Raw genomic sequence first — 17,212 nt, forward strand, 5'->3', positions numbered from 1 at the left:
CTTGTGCACTTTATTTCTACATCAGCTCTGCCTCAGATCATCAGAAATAGATCCCAGAGGTTGGGGACCACTGTTCTAAGACATGACTCCCCCAAGAAATAGCAGTTTCCAGCTGTAGTTTGCAGACTGTAGCCAGTGTCTAAGGGACTTGAAGTTACAGCACAATTAAATGGTCCGCACCTCGCCTATCCCACTCCCTGGCTTCCATGCCCCTGGGTTCTCATGGTTCTGGGAAGCCACCTGGCGATCCAGTTCTTTGAAAGCTCACACTCTAACCCTGGGAGCCCATTTCCCATAGACGAGCAGGGCGAATGTGGCTCAGCTCTCCCCTGACATCAGCCCGCATCTCAAAGGAAAAACCGGACAAGAAGCATCCAGACACACCCTCAGAGATGCCAGGACCCACGCGGACAGTGCACAGACACAGCCAGTGTTTGCAGCAGTCTGACCTTCAAACACTTCCTGGCCCATCCGGGCCCACGCTGTGCTCACGCCTTCAGCTCCAGAAGGGAGACCTTACAGGAGAGACTGTGAGTCTACAGGGAGCTGGCCATACCTTGTCCTGCCCGCTCATTCACTTCGTCTGCATCCTGGAACTTGGTCACCTGGGTGAACAGAGTGGAGCGGTCCAGTGGCCAGCCGTTCCTCCGGCAGGTGGCCTGCACCAGGGCCGTGAGGTAGGATTCTGGGATGTGCAGCCCCGAGAGCCACATCACACTGGGCTCGCTCTCGGTGACCTGGAAAGGGAGGCGGTCAGGTGGGAGCCTGGGCTGCCATCAAATGCCAGGGTCACGGCTGACGAGAGAGGCAGTTCACCTTAGAGGGAGAAAGATGGTGTTGGGGTAGCTGTTGGCCCATTGGGAAGAACAAGCTGGATGGCCAAACTCCAGGTGGAGCAAAGACTTAAATATAAACAATAAACCACACTGGGACTCTGCATTCTTACTGCAGGGGTCGAGGGTTCAATCCCTGGTCAGGGAACTAGGATCCTATATGCTGTGGCACAGCCAAAAACAAAACAAAAATGAATAAATAAATAAACCACAAAAGTACTAAATGAGATCTCCAGCGAATGTTTTCAGAATCATGGAGTGGGGAATACAAAACTCAGAAGCCATGAAAGAAAAGACTGGTCTATTTGACTACATTAAAATGTAAAACTCTCCTATGAAAAAAAATACACAAAATCAACAAGCTTGAGGCAAGCTGGAGAGGTATCTGCAACTCCAGCAGAGAAAAAGGGTAAATCCCCTTGATGTACAAAAAGGGAAAGGAAAGTGAAGTCGCTCAGTCGTGTCTGACTCTTTGCGACCCCATGGACTGTAGCCTACCAGACTCCTCCATCCATGGGATTTTCCAGGCAAGATACTGGAGTGGGTTGCCATTTCCTTCTCCAGGAGATCTTCCCGACCCAAGGATTGAACCCGGGTCTCCTGCATTGTAGGCAGACGCTTTACTATCTGAGCCACCAGGGAAGTCAAAGAGCTCTTAAAAATCAATTTTAAAAGGTGGAAAACTTGGTAAGAATGAAATCCAAATACAAAAAGTCAAGTCACAGAAAAACACGCGAGGTCTGTAAACAGGTCAAAGACATTCGGCCTCACCATAATTAAAGGAATACACATCCAAAATCTTGGATATTATTTTTTACATATGAAGAAGAAAAAGGTCCAAAATATTGAGAACACACCATGTGGCAGAGAGGCAAGGAAATGATCATTCTTGTACACTGTGGTGTCAAGTTCTCTAGGAAACTGACAAGAGCTGTCAGAATTTAAAACGCACACACCCGGATCCAATCCTTCCATTGTACACAAGGAATATACTCATATGAGTCTCCAAAGTCACATGCAACAGAATGTTGTTTGTACTAGCAAAACCAAAAACAAACAGATTAAAAAAAGACAGGGACTTCCCTGGTGGCCCAGAGGCTAAGACTACACTCCCAACACAAGGGGCCCAGGTTCCATCGCTGGTCAGGGAACTAGATCCCACATGCTGCAACTAAGACCCAGTGCAGCCAAATTTTTAAAGTTGACTTAAAAAAAAACTCCAATGGTAACCACCTAAATGTCCACTGGGGAAAGGATACAGGATATCTGTGAGCTGGAATTGCCTAGAGAGATCTCAGTGTAATACTTAGATGGAACAATTGCCAAGACAGACTCTTAGGTGAACAAGTCGTGCATAGTATGCTTCAGAGTCTTTAAAAGAAAGAAAGAAATGGGGGGGGAAAAATACAGATATGCCTGCAGAGTCACGGACCATTTCCAGAGCACCTAATCAGCTCCGGACAGAGGTACTACCAGGGATGGGAGAAGTCGGGAGGTGGTTTGAGGGAGTCCCAGCCAAGCCTTGAAGCAGCAAGCAGACCACTGCCCTCACTCACCCATGTCGTGTACTGGTTGAACCTCCGCAGGAAGTAGAGCATCCAGTTTCCAAGGGACTTTAAGGTGTCAGGGGCAAGCTTTCTCCAGATGTTAGGGATTTGCCCAAGAAAAAGAGACCTGGCTACGTCATCTAATTCACTGCTCATCCCAACTTCTCCGGCCAAGGCCTGTTGACAGAATCAAGAGCAATCAGGCAAGACTAGGGGAAGACCAGGCACTCCACCTGGGCAGGAATCTGCACTTGAGTACTGGGGCTTACCCTCTGAAGTTCAGCCAGGGACCTGGTCATCCGTATGACGAGCTTGTTGAAGCGTTCCAGCTCCTGCAGGAGGACCACCGAGGTGGGGGAGATGCTCTGCCCAAGGTGCTTCCTGACCAGGTCCAAGTCAAAGATTTTGGGCATCTTGTTTTCTATGTCCTTGGCCACCTGGCCAATGTAATCATCTCTGCTGATGCCAGCGCTGGATTCCCCTGAAACCAGGACACGTTTTTAGAGACAGCAAGGCACCTGAGCATGGGACCAGGGTATCCAGCGCCTTGGATGAAAGGCACCAGCAATGTGGAAACTACCAGAAACCAAAGCAGCACACTTTGGACCAATGCCCTTGGTCCCCCAGGAGCACAGTTGTCTGCAGGGGACTTTACCTGTCTGGGGCTGCAGCTCCAATAGGTGAGCCCACATGTCTCGAGCCGCCTGAGTGTAATATCCAATCTCAGCATTGGGGTGAAGACCAAACACTTCAGGCGTGTTGGCCAGCGGAAGGGCCTCAATGGCTTCTGTAAATGGAGAGAACATGCAGCGGTTACACCTCCATGTCGACCCCCCAGCCCCCAATTTCTGAAGACCCACAGCCTTAACCTCCCCAGACACGTTATATTACTTTCCACTTCTTAAAGGGGTACATGCTTTTAAAATAAGAATTCAACACTACCACATCCAAGCCAGCTCTGGGTGCATCTATTTTTTTTTTTTTTGCCATGCCTTGCAGGATCCTAATTCTCCAATCAAGGATCACACCCAGGCCCACAGCAGTGAAAGCCCAGAGTCCTCACCACTGGACCACCAGGGAACTCCCTCTATGCACAGCTTTTATGAAAATGGCCCAGCGAGGGGACTTCCCTGGTGATCCAGTAGTTAAGAATCTGCCTTCCAATGCAGGGGATGCAGGTTCAATCCCTGGTCAGGGAACTCACATCCCCTGTGCTATGGAGCAACTAAGCCCATGTGCCTCAACTACTGAGCCCATGCACCCCAACAAAAGATCTTGCATGAAACAATGAAGATCCCACATTCCGTGACTAAGACCTGATGCAGCCAAATAGCTGAATAAAATTTCTTAAACAAAAAAATGTAAACTATATTAAAAAGAACATTTAGGATCATTAGATATATTCTAACAATAAATATATGAATTATAATAAACTGGGTTATTCAGATGTATTCTTCAAAAGTTTATATAAACTCTAAGCTTTCCTGGTGGCTCAGATGGTAAAGAATCTGCCCGCAGTTCAGGAGACCCAGGTTCAATCCCTGAGTCGGGAAGATCCCCTGGAAAAGGGAATGGCAACCCCCTCCAGTATTCTTGCCTGGAGAATTCCATGGACAGAGGAGCCTGGCAGGCTACAGTCCACGGGGTCGCAAAGAATGGACAGTACTGAGCGACTAACACACACGTATATATATCTTTGATCTCCTTCCCTTATCAGTATATATCTAGGGGATATATACAAATATGTATGTATTTGAGTATAATAAACTGCTTTGTTTTCAAATATAAAATTAAATTTTAAAAAAATTAAAAAGAAAAGAAAATGGCTCTGTGAGTTTCCCAGGGGCCACTCTGCCCTTCAGTGGAGAATCTGATATATGTACCATCATTCCAGGACAGGAAGTCTGAACTAACTCCATCAGGTCTTAGGCTAGGAAGGGCCTGCTGCGCTCCCTCTAAAAAGCAGAAGAAAACACCCCCGACCTGACAAGGAACCCCAACAGTGGAGGGGTCAGAAGAACCATCAAGCCAACCGCAGAAATCAGAACATCTGAAATGCATGGGCTCCCTTAGGATAAAATATTTAGCATACTTTCTAATGACTGAGAAATCTCACCAACAAATTTTTCCTTGACATCCCCCGGGGGGATCTTGTAGTCCACTTCCTTGTTCCGGAAGAAGTGGAATGGCTGGAAAGTATCGAAGAGGAAGTCTCCCAGGTACTCGTCCATGTAGATGGTTAGGATACGCCGGTCAAAGCTGTCAATGGCCCGTCCTCCGTACATAACCTGACGGTAAAAAGAGTGAGAGCCGGTGGGAACCCAGACCTCCAGGGTGAACCCTAAGGTCCCAGCACATAGCCCAAGGTCAAGGTCAGATGTACCCTCAGTGAGACTCCTGCTGTCTGGCCACCGTACAGCTCCAACCGTACTTACCCACAGTGCCTTTGGGCCGTCATATACCAGAGGGCTAGTGTGCAGACTCGCAGAGCCCAAGATGACAGCAGTTCTTGTGAAATGCTGGGAGCCAGTGTGCAATTGGCCAAACTCCCCAAAACACAGCAAATAAGCAACAAAACAATGCAGGAAGCCAGCAGCCCCTTTTGTCTCTGGAATGGTGAGGTCTCTGTTTGAGCCACGTGCAGGCTACCGGGGAAGCTTTCCCACAAACACTGTATAAGGTCGTGGCCTCCAGAGTGGACCTCCAGGCCAGCTGAACAGGAGCTGGGCTCCAGTGATGTGCCTAAAGCATCCTAGGTGGGGAACATGAGTCCCCAGGACAGTAAGTCCAGGGCCCCCAGGTGAAGCCTGCTCACTTAGAATGAGTAATAATGGAGTGATGAATGGAGGTATATCATAGGGACGCAGGGGCCTTTGACTGATGGGCAGCAGGAGCAAGAGAAGAGTCCCAGGGCTTTCCCGGGTGGCTCAGTGATAAAGGATCCGCCTGCCAAAGCAGGAGACACAGGTTCAATCCCTGGTCTGGGAAGATCCCACATTCTATGGAACAACTAAGTCCCGTGTGCCACAACTATTGAGCTTGTGCTCTAGAGCCCAGGAGCCATAACTACTGAAAACCGTGTACCTAGAGCCTGTGCTCCACAGCAGGAGAAGCGACCTCAATGAGAAGCCCATGCACTGCACTGAAGAGTACCCCCACTCTCCGCAACTAGAGAAAGCCCAAGCAGCAACAAGACTCAGCACAGCCAAAAATAAATATCTTTTTTTTTTTTCAAAGAAGGGAGTCCCAGAGGGCTCAGAGGCCATGGACCAGGGGTGCCAGGCCATAGCCCAGCCCGCCCCAGTGGGGGTGGGGGAAGTGGAGAGGTGCAGAGGGTCCCCAGGATGCTCCTACCTCTCCGATGAGGTACTTGAGGCTACCCCATGGGATCCGAGGGTCATGCTGCTGGAAGGCTTTTGTCAAGTATGTGTTCAGAATTTCCATGCAGACCTTAAAAGAGGAGGAACATGCCTGGGTATCCACAAACCCACAGCCAGCCAGGCTCTGACCATTTTCTGAAAACACGGGCAGGAACCACTGAGAAAGGAGTGTCCCCGGGCAGAGGCAGCAGCCGCATCTTCACCTGGAAGTCAGACTCGTTGAAATCATAGTACACGTTCCAGCCGATCTTCCCAAACTTTCTCCTCTCCTGCACCACTGCGTGGAAGAATGCCAGCACGTAGACCAGGGACTTGAAAGCAGGGTGTGGGCATTGGTCCAGCATTTCAGGAGAGATCTTGAAGTACGTCGCTCTCATGTTGAGTTTCAGCCCATTGGGTGGCTCAGTGACAACCTGTCAGGAGGGGAGACAGATGGGGACAGAGACCCCAGACCCAGGAGCCGGGCTCCGAAGAATGGCCTTCTCTCCATCCTAACGGGGCGTCTTCCCTGTTTCCCTAACAGTGAAAGTCAAGGACCCAGGCGAATTAGTTAAAAAAAAAAAACCTAGATATTGGGGACTTTCCTGGTGCCCAGTGGTTAAGAATCCACCTTCCAATTCAGGGGACAAGGGTTTGATCCCTGGTTGGGGAACTAAGATCCCACATGCCACGGGTCAATTAACCCCATGCGGAAATGGTAACCCACTCCAGTATTCTTGCCTGGAGAATCCCACGGACAGAGGAGCCTGGCGGGCTACAGTCCATGGGGTTGCAAAGAGTCGGACACGATTGAAGGGACTGAGCATGCACTCCACAAGAGAAGCCCGTACACAACAGCGAAGACCCAGCCCAGACACACACACACACACACACACACACACACACACACACCAACCTAGATGTTGTTCCAGCTCTGCCCTAACTCATCAAATGACCCCAGGAAGGCTCTTTAAACCCCTTTCTGATTCATGGGATCCTCAAATGTAAAACAGAAGGAGGTACATTTTTCCTCTACCTGTCCCAGAGGCAGAGAGAGATGACAAAACCTTTCCCCAGAATGTCCCCGGAGACTAAGTTAAACAGGGCCTGTAAACCCCTTGAAACAAGCACTCAGGTTCTGTGGGCTGTGGGTGGGCCAATCATGAGAGACAAAATAGGAGGTTTAATAAATGTGAAGTCTGTGAAAACTAACCCACACATGCTTTGGGGACATGCAGAAGGGATAGACAGGCCTGGGAATCATCACTGTCACCCAGTGATCATCACCTTATTCTGGACAGTGCTTATCTCTGAAGAGAGAGATGGAATTGGGGAAGAGGGGTGCAAGGGGTCCCAGCTCTCTCCTACACACCACACACACACACACACACACACACACACACACACAGGTAGCAAAACTGGGAGGCGAACTGAGGAACTGAGCCATGGGTGCGTCTGTTTATCCTACAGCCAGACCTTCAAGGACTTCTGCAGGATCCCAATGGGGAAGCCCTTGGTGGGGTCTGTGGTGAGCCACAGGCGGAAATCAGGGTGGGGCTTGGTGATCCTCTCCAGGGATTTCTCCAGATCCTTCAGCCACTTGACCAAGAGATGGCAGTTCTGCAGCATCAGCCACTGCCCACGAGCCACCGCCGTCTCCAGCAGCTGCAGGGCCACCTGCTCTGACGGAGACAGAAGGGAAGTGTTGGCATCCCAAGGCTGCACCACCCTGTGCTCTCCCAGACACTCCCCAAGCCCCCATAACCTGCTGGCCACTGCAGCAGAAGACACAAAGGAGCCGGTGGTCCCAGAGCTGCAGAGGGAGCCTCTGAAGATACAACCCTTGAGCATTCCTCCAGGGTCACCTGGTTCACTGGGCTGCACTCACTGGCCTCCCTCGGCACCCAGAGCTCCAACCTCAGACACAGTGGCACCTGTCCCCTGACAGGGTGGCCTGGCCACCGGCAGCCACCAGTGACAGCATGATCCAAAACAGGGCTGCTGCAAGGGCCGAGGGAGATGATCACCAGATGCGATGATGACCAGATTTGGAGGGACTTCCTGGTGGTCCAGTGGCTAAGACTCCAAGCTCCCAATATAGGAGGCCCAGATCTGAGCCCTGGTCAGGGAACTAGATCCCACATACCACAACCAAAGATCCTGCATGCTGCAACTAAGACCCAGCACAGCCTAATTAATTAATTATTTTTTAAAAGAAAGTGCTTTGGAAATAGCAGAACATACTGTTTCCAACATACGAGTGCAAGCCCAGGCGATCTCTGAAGGTCAGCTCTAGAACTAACTACTGTTCACATCGTCATCATCGCTGTGACATTTGATTCCTGCTCCTTAGACCGGAAAGGCGTGGTGCTGGTGTGTGGGTGGCACTCTTGGCTTAAAGCCAGGCATTCGAGAATTCATTCCAGGCACCTCAAGCACGTTTAGGGCTTGTTGCTTCCAACAACAATCTACCTTTTCTTGACCTTGACCCATGGCAAGGAATTTGAGGCGGTTCCCTCCAAAACCACTGCGTTCGGCTAGTTTCATAAGGTCACTGGCAGGGTCCGAGCCAGGGCTCAGGATGAATACGATGGGCGAGTTGGGGGTGCTCTGCTCAAAGATGGCTTCAAAGCTGATCATCGGGGGCTGCACGTACCTAGGGAAAGAAACACAACTGGAAAACGCTCCTGGGAAGATAGCTGTGGGCAGGGACCGCCCAGTGTGGCCAGCATTCTGCCTGCCAGCATCTAGAATCTCTGACTACTCCTCTGGTGTCGTTCTTTGCTCAGCCTTCCTTGTTAGGTATCCAGTGTTCACACACATCTCACTCACTGGATGATCAGCTCCTGGATCACAGGGACCTCTCTGCATAGCCCGATACATCCGGGCTGGGTTCAGGAGACCTGCTCTGAGCTGGGTGCCTCGTGACAGGCCAGCCTTCCAGGTGGATGTGCCCTGGGCACTGAACCCAGAAGTCCCACACCAGCAGCTTCACAGGCATGTCCTGAATGGCCAATATATCAAGATTTTTAAAAAATTAGTTGCCAGCACATAAAGATTGGGAGATTTTGTGTAGAAATCCAAATTTCTAGTTTGCTTTGAAGAGTCAGAGATCTGGGTCCCCACCACCACCTGGCATCAGTCAGCAGAGGTTAAGGGGCTCCTGGCCAGGACTTGACCGCTCCAGTTTGCCCCTGTCCCTGTGCAGTCTTGTTCACTCATTTCCATCACCTGCCAGCCACAGAGGCAGATTTGAGTTTGTCACAGGTTTCCCAGGTGGCGCCAGTGGTAAAGAACCCTCCTGGCAATGCAGGTGATTTAAGAGACTCAGGTTCAATCCCTGGGTCAGGAAGATGCCTTGAAGGAAGGCATGGCAACCCACTCCAGTATTCTTGCCTGGGAAATCCCATGGACAGAGGAGCCTGGCGGGCTACAGTCCATAAGGTCACAAAGAATCAGACATAATTGAAGTGACTGAGTACATACATACCCTAAGTTACCCATCCAGCTTTGCGCTTGATTCCAGAGCTTCCAATGTGGTAACCATTAGGCATGTGTGGCTATTGAGGCCTTGAAGTGTGGCTAGTTCAAACTGAGATGTGGTGTATTGTGCTGTATGAGTTTAAAGCCTTGATACCAAAAAAATTCAAAATATCTCCACTAACGACATGTTAAGATTTCAATATTTGAGTTAAATACAACTATGTATTATTAAAATATATATTATTTATATTATATATTAATATATTAGATATTATACTCTTATAATTAATTGCACTTATCTCACATGCTAGTAATGTAATGCTCAAAATTCTCCAAGCCATGCTTCAGCAATAAGTGAACCATGAACTTCGTGACGTTCAAGCTGGTTTTAGAAAAGGCAGAGGAACCAGAGATCAAATTGCCAACATCCGCTGGATCATGGAAAAAGCAAGAGAGTTCCAGAAAAACATCTATTTCTGCTTTATTGACTATGCCAAAGCCTTTGACTGTGTGGATCACAATAAACTGTGGAAAATTCTGAAAGAGATGGGAATACCAGACCACCTGACCTGCCTCTTGAGAAATCTGTATGCAGGCCAGGAAGCAACAGTTAGAACTGGACATGGAACAACAGACTGGTTCCAAAGAGGAAAAGGAGTACGTCAAGGCTGTATATTGTCACCCTGCTTATTTAACTTATATGCAGAGTACATCATGAGAAACACTGGGCTAGAAGAAACACAAGCTGGAATCAAGATTGCCGGGAGAAATATCAATCACCTCAGATATGCAGATGACACCACCCTTATGGCAGAAAGTGAAGAGGAACTCAAAAGCCTCTTGATGAAAGTGAAAGTGGAGAGTGCAAAAGTTGGCTTAAAGCTCAACATTCAGAAAACAAAGATCATGGCATCCGGTCCCATCAGTTCATGGGAAAAGATGGGGAAACAGTGGAAAGAGTGTCAGCCTTTATTTTTGGGGGCTCCAAAATCACTGCAGATGGTGACCGCAGCCATGAAATTAAAAGACACTTACTCCTTGGAAGGAAAGTTATGACCAACCTAGATAGCATATTGAAAAGCAGAGACATTACTTTGCCAACAAAGGTCCATCTAGTCAAGGCTATGGTTTTTCCTGTGGCCATGTATGGATGTGAGAGTTGGACTGTGAAGAAGGCTGAGGGCCGAAGAACTGATGCTTTTGAACTGTGGTGTTGGAGAAGACTCTTGAGAGTCCCTTGGACTGCAAGGAGATCCAACTAGTCCATTCTGAAGGAGATCAGCCCTGGGATTTCTTTGGAAGGACTGATGCTAAAGCTGAAACTCCAGTACTTTGGCCACCTGAAGCGAAGAGTTGACTCATTGGAAAAGACTCTGATGCTGGGAGGGATTGGGGGCAGGAGGAGAAGGGGACGACAGAGGATGAGATGGCTGGATGGCATCACTGACTCAATGAATGTGAGCCTGGGTGAACTCTGGGAGTTGGCGATGGACAGGGAGGCCTGGTGTGCTGCAGTTCATGGGGTCGCAAAGAGTCGGACAAGACTGAGTGACTGAATTGAACTGAACTGAGGGTATATATGTTAATCTCAGATTCCTAGTTTATCTCTCCCCCTCCCCACCTTTTCCCTTTGGTAATCATAAGTTGGCTCTATGTCTGTGAGTCTGTTTCTGTTTTGTAAATAAGTCCATTTGTATCATTTAATAATTAAATTCACTTATTTACTATTAATTGTTGTTGCTGAGTAGCTAAGTCATGTCCGACTCTTTGGGATCCCATGGACTGCAGCTCGCCAGGCTCCCCTGTCTATACAATTATTTACTATTAATACTTATTTATATATAACATTGTTATATAGTAATGTACTATAGTTATGTGCTTATGATAACTGTTACTAAAATTAATTTCACCTGTTCCTTTGTGAATGTGGTCGCCAGAAGACTTCTACTTACAAAAGTGGTTCACATTGTATTTCTCTTGAATGGCACTGTTCCTGAGTGGCTACCAAATTGTGCTCTCCGGAGCTGGCCATGCCTGCCATCCGTGAGCCCAGGAGGAGGTAACATTAGGTATACTACCCCACAGAAAGGACCAAGCAGACACAAGCTCACTTACTTCTCTCCCATTGTTATAGTCACGTAGTCAGTCACGGCCCGATACACCCGGTCCACACGGAAACAGCGCAAAATAAGCAACTTCTGGAAAGGGGTGATGTTGACATCGTAACCCAGAGGGAATGGAAACTGCTCCAGGGAATCCATGTCATACCACTGGGTAAAGCAAAGAATATGCATGGTGGCATCAACTCAGAAATGAGATAGGGCCCCCTTTTTAGGTGAAAGTCTCAAAAGCCTCTGTAAAGGGATGAAATTTACAGGCGATTTTAGGGAGCTCTGTCTTTTTTTTTTTTTATCCTCCAAAACTGTGAACTTTAGAAAGAAAGGAATTGAGTCTTATTATAACACTGTTGAGTCGTTGAGTCCACAGTGCCCATCAATGGACACAGTCAATCCACAGAGGCTCAGAAAGTGTCTTGGATGAATGGATGGCTGGACAGATAGACGGATGGATGGATGGATGGACAGATATTAATAGATAAATGGATGGATGGATGGATGGGTAGACAGATGGACAGATGGGTGGACGGATAGATGAAAGGGTGGATGGACAGAGAGATAAACATAGGGACAGAAAGATGGATGGCTCTCCCACAAAACCAGCTGAAGCAGATAAAGGAGGATTCCATCAGGGAGGTGGAGGGCCTTGGCTACCCTCTGCATGAGTCATTCAGAGACATATCTTCTCACTTGTAAGGAGTCAGGCTACAGATTAAGTATGGAGATTACCAACATGCAAGGAAGGGAAGAAGCAGAAAGGGAACATGAGCTCACCTCCTGCCAGACAGTCAGATGTTTCTCCACATCAGCAGGAAGATTCCCAAAGTTGTCCGGAAATACCTCTGACAGAAGCATGATATCTTCCCATCCCTGGTCAGACAACCAAGCACAGGGCTTGGTTCGTTTGCTTTTCTCCAGGGAAATGTTTCCTAATGACAATAGGAGAGACATAAACAGCTGACATCAACGCACCAGGAAGTGCAAGCAGCTCTATACTGGGACTTCTCTCACTTTGGGGGAAATTCACTTCTCAAAATGGGTTGGAAAGAGAAGGGGGCATTGGCTTCCTCTTCACTGTCTGTGACTCCAGCCAGGAAGCTCTGAGTGGTTTCCAGTCTCAGGGTAGCCTTAAGGCAGAGCCTGGTTGCTCTAAATTAACTCGAGCCATATCTGAGGCTGGAACTGTCAACTGAGATGTTTACTAAAGCAGTGCTACCGGAAGTCAGGTTTTAAGGATGGAAAATTACTGTTGTCGTTTAGTGAACAAACTCCTATGCATGTGCACTGTGGGTCCAGGGAGTTGGAAAGCATGAAACGAGACAAGCTCATTACCTTTCAAGAAGAAATCTAATTCTTCCTGGGGGACTCTCCCCTCTGCTTGTTCTATCTTGATAGTCATATTGAAAGAAAAAAGTAACTTGTGCCTCTCAAACAACCCTGAGGAGAAACAACAGATGGGTCTGGATAAAATAAATACATTTAAACACTGGGTTTCTTATGCATCACTTGCTTAAATTTTAGAGAAATGAGATGAAACACCTCAACTGCACAGTTAGGTGCATTTAGGCATCTTTGCATTTGGTGTCCGTGAATATCTGAGTGCAAAACTGACCTTGGGGACTTCCCTGGTAGTCCAGGGGACGGGAGTCTGCCTTCCAATGCTGGAGAATACAGGTTTAATCCTTGGTCAGGAAACCAGGGTCCTGCACGCCATGGGGCAACCTAGCCCACCCATCACAACTAGAGAGAAGTCCACGCCCTGCAACTGGAGAAGTCTGCACACCACAGTGAAGAGCCCTAGCACCACATTTAAGACCCAGCACAGCCAAAAAACAAAAACAAAAAACACATGAACTCAACTGACAGTCATGCTCAAAAGTGCAGTGGAAAGTGACCCTCAATTGTATGTATCAGGAATGGTCATGTCTCTGGGAAGCACTTACCACACCCTCCTGGGAAGAGGAGGGGGGTCCCCAAGCTGATGAAGGGCAGTATGACTGAGGTTCAGAGCCACCTTCTGAATGAAGTGCTAGTCAATTACCCAAAACTCAAAGCAAAAGCTCTTACAGTAGAAAAGATGCTATAAAGGGTCAGAGAGTGAATTATCTTGGCTCTGCAGGCTAGACAGTCTCTGTCATAACTACTCAGCTCTGCCACTGTACTGTGAAAGCCACCATGGATGGATATTTATAGAAATGGGAATGGCTGTGTGCCAGTAAAACTTTATTTACAAAAACATACAGTGGGCCAGATATGGCCAGTCTCTATTACAGAGTAGGCTCATTCCATCAACAGACTCTTTATGAATAGGAAGATGCAAAACAATAGAGTTCTTTTTTTTTTTTTTAACCAGAAAAAATATGTCCTGAAAAAAAAAAGTGTAAGTCAAAATCTGAGATTTGAATTCTACTTTATACATGTTAGAAGAGTTGGTTACTTAAGTAAGGCCTATAGGAACAATAGTCCTCAACATTTTTCCTGCCTAACTGGTACGAGCTGAATTGCGTCTCCTGAAAATCTGTAAGTTGAAGCCCTAATCCCCCATACCTCAGAACTGGAGACAGGACTTCTAAGAGGTGATTAGGTTACTCAGCCATTTAAAAAAAAAAAGAACAAAATAACACTGTTTTCAGTGACATGGATGGACTTAGGGATCGTCGTACTGAATGAAGTAAGTTAAACAGAGATAGACAAATATCATATGATAGCACTTCTATGCGGAATCTAAAAAATGGTACCAAATAACCTAGTCACAAATCAGGACAAGCGCCACAGATATAGAAAACAAAGTTACAGTTACCAAGGGGGAAAGGAAATGGGGAGGGATAAATTGGGAGATTGGGATGGACATACACATACAGTTATAAAACGGCTTCTCAGGTGGCGCTAATGGCAAAGAACCCACCTGCTGATGCAGGAGACATAAGAGACGTGGGTTCGCTCCCTGGGTCAGAAAGATCCCCTGGAGGGGGGAATGGCAACCAATTCCAGTATTGTTGCCTGGAGAATCCCCATGGACAGGGAAGCCTGGAGGGCTACAGTCAATGGGGTCGCAAAGAGTTGGACACGACTGAAGAAACTTAACATGCACACAGGCATGTACAAAATAGATAACTATTGCAGCCATGAAATTAAAAGATTCTTACTTCTTGGAAGGAAAGTTATGACCAACCTAGATAGCATATTCAAAAGCAGAGACATTACTTTGCCAACAAAGGTCTGTCTAGTCAAGGCTATGGTTTTTCCAGTAGTCATGTATGGATGTGAGAGTTGGACTATGAAGAAAGCCGAGCACCAAAGAATTGATGCTTTTGAACTGTGGTGTTGGAGAAGACTCTTGAGAGTCCCTTGGACTGCAAGGAGATCCAACCAGTCCATTCTAAAGGAGATCAGTCCTGGGTGTTCATTGGAAGGACTGATGCTAAAGCTGAAACTCCAGTACTTTGGCCACCTGATGCGAAGAGTTGACTCATTGGAAAAGACTCTGATACTGGGAGGGATTGGGGGCAGGAAGAGAAGGGGATGACACAGGATGAGATGGCTGGATGGCATCACCGACTCAGTGGACATGGGTTTGGGTGAACTCTGGCAGTTGGTGATGGACAGGGAGGCCTGGCATGCTGCAATTCATGGGGTCACAAAGAGTCGGACACGACTGAGCGACTGAACTGAACTGAACTGAAGGACCTCCTGTCTAGCACAGGGAACTCTACTCAATACTCTGTAATGACCTATGTGCAAACAGAATCATAAAAAGTGGATGTATGCAACTGATTCACTTGGCCGTACACCTGAAACTAACACAGCATTGTATAACAACTGTACATCAATAAACATGAATTCAAAAAATAAAATGAAGTGTTTAGGATGGGTCCTCACCTAATCTGACTGGTGTTCTTATAAGAAGAAAACATTTGGAAACACAGGGCACATTGGTCCTAATCATTGCAAAGAGGTACTTACCTGTACAGCCATAGTTATAGATGTTAAAGGTCAACGTGTCCATAATGTTCTTCAATCGCTTCATAAGAATGGAGTCAGGCAGCGACTTCTTGAGCGACAAGCCGAAGACCTCCAGGAAGGCGATCAGGGAGTACTGGTACATGGAGTTGACCAGCGCCATCTCTGACAGCACAAAGAACAGGATGGCCCCCCTCCGAGCGGCCGGCCGGTAGCCGTCCCGCAGCCGGTCAATGTCCAGGGCCGTCTTCTCCGCCAGCTTGAGCTTCTCTGATACCTAAAGAAGAGCTGCATGTTGCCACTTAAGGCCATAACCAGGAAGACTTATGAACTGGGGGCAAAAAGTAAGAAGCCGGGAGTGAGGGAGAGGGTGGCAGCAAAGAAACCCAGGAGGTGCTCATAGGAAGGGCTCCCACCCTCTTTCGAGGTGTAGATAGGTGTTTGTGGCTTGACTCTCATGGCCCTGTGCCCCCTTCTTCTAATAACCGTCCCTGAGTTTGATTTTGAGACACAATTTCCTCCTTTCATTCATATGTGGGGCTCAAGCCCATCTCTGGGAAAGCAGCATGTGACTCAGGTCCCACTAATCCACACGTGGCATCCCAAGGCCATGGGAGTGACTTGGGGTGAGCATGTAATGTAGAAGATTCTCACTCTTCTCTTCGGGGAAAGGAAGGGGACAGACCCAGCCTGTGACCATGAGGGAAGCTTGGCTCCACAGGGAGGCAGAGAAGGAAGCCAACACAGCAGAAAGTCAAGCCCAGACATGGAGAAACACTGTGTCTTAATGATATTTGGAGTCCTGGATCCAGCCCTGCCTGAAGCCATTCTGGACTTTCCTGTTTTCTAAGAGGATAAATTCTCTTTGGACTTAAGACAAGTGGGGCTGGGTTTTCTATCACTCTTGATTGAAAGAGGTTGACCTGAGGCACAGGGGTCCCTGGGAACACCCCTGGGGCTCCAGGGCCAGGACGGAAGTATTTTCCCTCCACTGCAGTTCATACCTCCGTAGCTTTGGACTTGGTCTCCTCCAGGGTCTGCACCAACTCCACGTTGTCCAGCATGTTCCCCGTGGAGGTGGCCAGCTCCCGGAGGAGGGAGTCCTCCAGGTCCTTCAGCAAGTTCTTGTTCTCACTCGTCTCCTGGATAAGGTGCTCCCTCTGCTCCTCCAGCTCACGCCTCTCGTAGGCCACCAGCACGCTTAGCAGCTGGTCCTCCAGGCCTTTCAGCGTGACTGTGGGGGCACAGAGGGAGGCCCTTTACTGCCGTCCCCCCAACAAGCTGGTCCCTGTGTGTTCTCCCCTACACAGTGGCGCCTGGGATGACAGGAGGGTGGGCCCAGCATCTCAGGAACATGAGGACTCACTCTTCTATCAAAACCATTCTTCAGGGAGGTTCAAGAGGGAAGGACATATGTACACCTATGGCTGATTCATGTTGATGTTTGATAGAAACCAACACAATTATCCTTCAATTAAAAAATAATTTAATTAAAAAACATTATAAAGCCCCAGGTGAAAAATATTGGACAGATTGAAACAGAGATGCTGTTATGTGGAGAGGTGAACAGCAAGAGAGATGATGCATTAAGATCAAATTCGGGGCTCCTACACTTGGGGGGACCCTTGCTGAAAGAATAACCCAATTCTTTTTGGCCATACCTTATGGCTTGTGGGTACTCAGTTCCCCAATCAGGGATTGAACCCAAGCCCTTGGCAGTGAAAGCTCCCAGTCCTAACCACTGGGCTGCCAGGGAATCCCCTAAAGCCTACGTAAACTTGATTAACCCATCTAGGAACCTGTGTGACCATCTAGAAAATGTGGAAGATGACGTTTGATTCCTAACAGAATTCAACTGAGAGGAAGAAGAAAACCTAAAACCAAGCCATATATTTAAATACACAAACAGAGAG

At 47.9% G+C, this 17,212-nt stretch overlaps 1 protein-coding gene across 1 annotated transcript in view; it reads right to left on the reverse strand.

Moving 5' to 3' along the window:
- DNAH10 (dynein axonemal heavy chain 10) overlaps window positions 1–17,212 on the reverse strand; it is a 157,001-nt gene that overhangs the window by 2,186 nt on the left and 137,603 nt on the right. Inside the window, exons 64-77 of the mRNA XM_086347331.1 lie at window positions 16,304–16,533; window positions 15,303–15,576; window positions 12,672–12,776; window positions 12,114–12,268; window positions 11,338–11,492; window positions 8,212–8,395; window positions 7,216–7,416; window positions 5,964–6,173; window positions 5,735–5,830; window positions 4,497–4,668; window positions 3,036–3,167; window positions 2,650–2,861; window positions 2,390–2,557; window positions 557–737 (exon numbers count right to left, since the gene is read on the reverse strand). Of these exons, the coding sequence (XP_086203457.1) occupies window positions 557–737; window positions 2,390–2,557; window positions 2,650–2,861; window positions 3,036–3,167; window positions 4,497–4,668; window positions 5,735–5,830; window positions 5,964–6,173; window positions 7,216–7,416; window positions 8,212–8,395; window positions 11,338–11,492; window positions 12,114–12,268; window positions 12,672–12,776; window positions 15,303–15,576; window positions 16,304–16,533 (2,475 nt within the window). The remainder of the gene's footprint in view (window positions 1–556; window positions 738–2,389; window positions 2,558–2,649; window positions 2,862–3,035; window positions 3,168–4,496; window positions 4,669–5,734; window positions 5,831–5,963; window positions 6,174–7,215; window positions 7,417–8,211; window positions 8,396–11,337; window positions 11,493–12,113; window positions 12,269–12,671; window positions 12,777–15,302; window positions 15,577–16,303; window positions 16,534–17,212) is intronic.

The sequence above is a fragment of the Bos grunniens genome, chromosome 17 (genome assembly GCF_055505025.1).
Source record: "Bos grunniens cultivar Pamir isolate PY7600 chromosome 17, Bosgru_T2T1.0, whole genome shotgun sequence".
NCBI classification, from domain to species: domain Eukaryota; kingdom Metazoa; phylum Chordata; class Mammalia; order Artiodactyla; family Bovidae; genus Bos; species Bos grunniens.